At 49.9% G+C, this 3,674-nt stretch overlaps 1 protein-coding gene across 1 annotated transcript in view; it reads right to left on the minus strand.

The window, feature by feature from the left end:
• Positions 1-1,748, minus strand: part of Ctrc (chymotrypsin C) — an 8,925-nt gene extending 7,177 nt beyond the window's left edge. The window contains exons 1-3 of the mRNA XM_031376968.1: positions 1,618-1,748; positions 608-699; positions 427-524 (exon numbers count right to left, since the gene is read on the minus strand). Coding sequence (XP_031232828.1) covers positions 427-524; positions 608-699; positions 1,618-1,657 — 230 coding nt within the window. The 5' untranslated portion in view covers positions 1,658-1,748. The remainder of the gene's footprint in view (positions 1-426; positions 525-607; positions 700-1,617) is intronic.
• Positions 1,749-3,674: the final 1,926 nt, after the last annotated feature.

The raw sequence follows: 3,674 nt of genomic DNA on the forward strand, positions 1-3,674 counted from the left end.
CCCAGGGCTTTGCGCATGCTAAGAAGGAACTCCACCAACTAGGGATAAGCCATACCCCAAGCTCCCTTATTTTACTATTTTAGTTCCTCCCTCCTTCCTTCCCTCCTCCCTACTTCTGGGCTATCTTTTTTTTAACTTGAACCAGAACCACCTTGTACCTTCCCTCTTCTTCCAGCCTCATTTTTGTTTGGCAAGTTACACATCGACTTGCTCATACGCTGCTCTGCCTGCCTTCCTTCCCCCGGAATAGCCCCAGAGGCTAGCTTTCATCCCCTTTGCTGTTTCTTGACAAACAGTAGATGTACAAGGAAGGTTTTTCAACTGAATCAACAAACAAGCAAGTTAGCAGAGGAGATCAGCTAACCGAGCCCAGTGCCTGGACTATTGGCTCCCCGCTGGTCTCCAGGTGTCACCAGTTCCACTCACTTGATGCAGTGGGCAGCAGTGAGGACGTGGCTGGTGGTGATGAGACTGCCCCCACAGGTGTGCCTCCATGTGTCATCCTTGAGATACTGAAGAGAGACCTGCAGAAGGACCACACGTCAGCCCTCCGGGGATACCCAGCCCTGCCCCTCCCACTCCTGCACCGGCCTCGAAGCATGCTTACCTGCCAAGGCCAGCTATTGGGGGCAGCATCCTCTCCTCCTACCACTCTGGTTGACAAGTTGGGTGGGAAGGCGGGGTTCCCACAGCTGGAGGCTGGAGAGAGAGGGGAGCGCAGGTGAGCAGACTGGCCCTCTGGGTAGGGGGAGATGGGAAAGCTCCAGTTTGGTGGTTCATATTCTACTTGGTGACTCGGGAGAGTCCACTTGGCTCTCTGGGCCTCAGTTTCCCTTTGTGTGTGTGTGTGTGTGTGATGTGGGAAGGATGACCTTAACCTGGGAGTCTCCCGAGAACTAAGCCACTTGACACATTTAAAGAGCCATACAGAAGAAGTGAGAGGAACAGGCGGCAACTGGTGCTCATGGGGGACTAAAGACATCTTCTGTGATCACAGTGCGAGTGTGATGGAAGCTTCTGTGGACCACACAGAGTCCCACACTGGTCTCGGACATCGTGTGGATGGGTTACGAGCACATGCTTTGAGGTGAGGCTTGTTGGAGCCAGCGTTCTGGCTGTTAGGCAGAGTGTGGTTCTCCGGCAGGGTACTGGGCATCACTGGACCTCCAAGTCCCCGCTGTTGAATGAAGACAGGGACCGACCCAGTACATGTAGGGTCCACTTCGCTTCTATGTCTAGAGAGCCCTTAGGATTCTTAGTCAAGAGCCTTCACTTGTCAAACCCAAACCCAAACCCCGTCACACCCTCAGTTTGTGATCTGGGAGAGTGTCACCAAAATAGGAGAGCAAAGAACCCCCCGGGATGGGGGTGGGGGCTCCCTGGAGTGAACCCAGAGTGAAGCGCCCACCGTGAGCCTTGTTCAGGGTCACCTGACTAAACCTTACACCCTTCTCCAGGACCTACCAATCTGGAGGAGGCTCAACCAATACACAGATGCTCAGTGGGTGAATCCACACAGGACCCCAAAAGTGCCTTTTGGGGGAGCAGAGGACACCCCTAAGGCCAGCTTGATCTTACAGCTAGCTGGATGCAGCTGGTCCCCACTCCCAAGCTTACCGCAGGCCAGGATGGCAGCGAGGACTGTAATTCCCAACATGGTTCAGGTGTTGAGGACTGTCTGGTGTCGACAGGCTGGGCATTTATAGGCGCCTGAGACAGTGGGTGAGGCCACAGGGGTCAAGGCTGAGCTAAGCCTGGGGACAAACCTGTCCTGACAAGGCCTTTTCCTAACCTTGGTAATTACTGTTTAATTTGGGCAGGCCATGTGGTTGGCTAGAAGCATGGGGTTTCTAAGGCGGAGTGAATTCACCCAGCCTCCCTCTAAACTCCAGGGCTGCTGTCTGCCTTTGTAGATGCTATAACTCAGTTTATATACATATTTTTCTACTGATTTTACTTTATTATGATTTTTTAAAAGATGTATTCATTTATTTTATGTATATGATGAGTACACACTGTAGCTGTACAGATGGTTGTGAACCTTCACGTGGTTGTTGGGAATTGAGCTTTAGGATCTCTGCTCGCTCCAGTCAATTCTGCTCGCTCAGTTCCTGCTTTCTCCGGCCCAAAGATTGTTTTATTTTATTATTATACATAAGTACACTGTAGCTGTCTTCAGACGCACCAGAAGAGGACATCAGATCTCATTACGGGTGGTTGTGAGCCATCACGTGGTTGTTGGGATTTGAACTTAGGACCTTTGGAAGAGCAGTCAGTGCTCTTACTGGTTGAGCCATTTCGCCAGCCCCAATGATTTTTAAAAATGTAATGAGGAGAGCTCTTGATGCCCCTTCAAGAATATTGGCAAGAATGATTTACATTGGACTGAGACAAGGACGTGGGCTCAGGATGAATGCAGCGGAGGGATGTGTTCTTTGTATCTTCATGGTCATAATCCCTGAGTGAGCAGCAATCATAGGACCTTTGATTATGCCTTGACTACTTTGCCCTTAATGTAGAACTGACCCTACTTTTTACATGTACCTAGAATGGTATAAAAGCAGACTGGGGAAAAAAATGAACCCACTTCAGCATTTTCTAGGGTCATACTATAATGTTGTCTAATTCTCTCTTTTTTTCTTTAATCCTCAATCCTTCCCTCGGGACCCTGTTGACTGAGCTAGCTTGGTCAATGTAAAGATGATTTTACATGTATGAGTGTTTGCCTACATGTGTCTCTGTACACTGCACGTAAGCCTGTTGCCCTGGAAGACCAGAAGAAGAGATCAGATATGGAACTGGAGTTATAGATGGTTGTAAGCTGGTGTGTGGATGCTGGGGACCAAACCTGGGCCCTCTGTGAAAACAGCAAATGCTTTGAGCCACTGGGCCACTTCTGCAACTCCACTTCCTGGTGACTTTAAAGAAATCAAAGCATTCTCTTGGGCCCCTCAAGATACCAGGGTTTTGGCACCAGTCTGAGTGTATTTAGTGTGTCTCTGAGTATTTCTCCGGAGCAGTGAGTGGGGTGGGCGGGAGCCACTTTGGCAGACCCATCCCTGGGTCTGGCACAGAGAGTGGCTGGGCAGAGGCTGCCATTGGCCTTGGACTACACTCTGATATTAGCTGGGGTGACTTCCTTTCTGGTTACCATAACAAAGACTGCGAAGACTGTCAGAAGTAGCTGGTGGGCATCTGTGAGGGGTAGGGTTGGGTTGGGAGTGTGGGTTTCCTATGACTGACAGTCAGGGCTTGATGCTGTATGTACTTGCTTATAGATGTGTGTTTTATTTAAGTGTGTGTATAACATGAATGAATGAATTACCCCAGGATTCATTAAACACCTGGTATGTGTATGTCCTGATGTCCCGTGTTCAGAAGGAGCTTTCTGTCAGGGTGATTTCTGGTTGGAGCTCTGTAGGAGATGAGATCTATTCTAGGTGGAAGCTGGACAGGACTCGGCTAACACGGTTTCTTCTCCCCCAATCCCACGTTCAGAATAAACTGGAGGCGCTGTGAATGTCACAGCCTTCCACTCTGTCCCACCATAGCCCTCATTTCCAGGGCCCACAGTGCAGCTCTGAAAATGAGATCTCAGGGCCAGCAGCTGTGATGGAAAAGTAACCACAAACGATGTGTGGGGGTGGTGGGATGTGAACAGATGATGCCCATGG

This window comes from Mastomys coucha, unplaced genomic scaffold (assembly GCF_008632895.1).
Source record: "Mastomys coucha isolate ucsf_1 unplaced genomic scaffold, UCSF_Mcou_1 pScaffold18, whole genome shotgun sequence".
Taxonomy (NCBI): domain Eukaryota; kingdom Metazoa; phylum Chordata; class Mammalia; order Rodentia; family Muridae; genus Mastomys; species Mastomys coucha.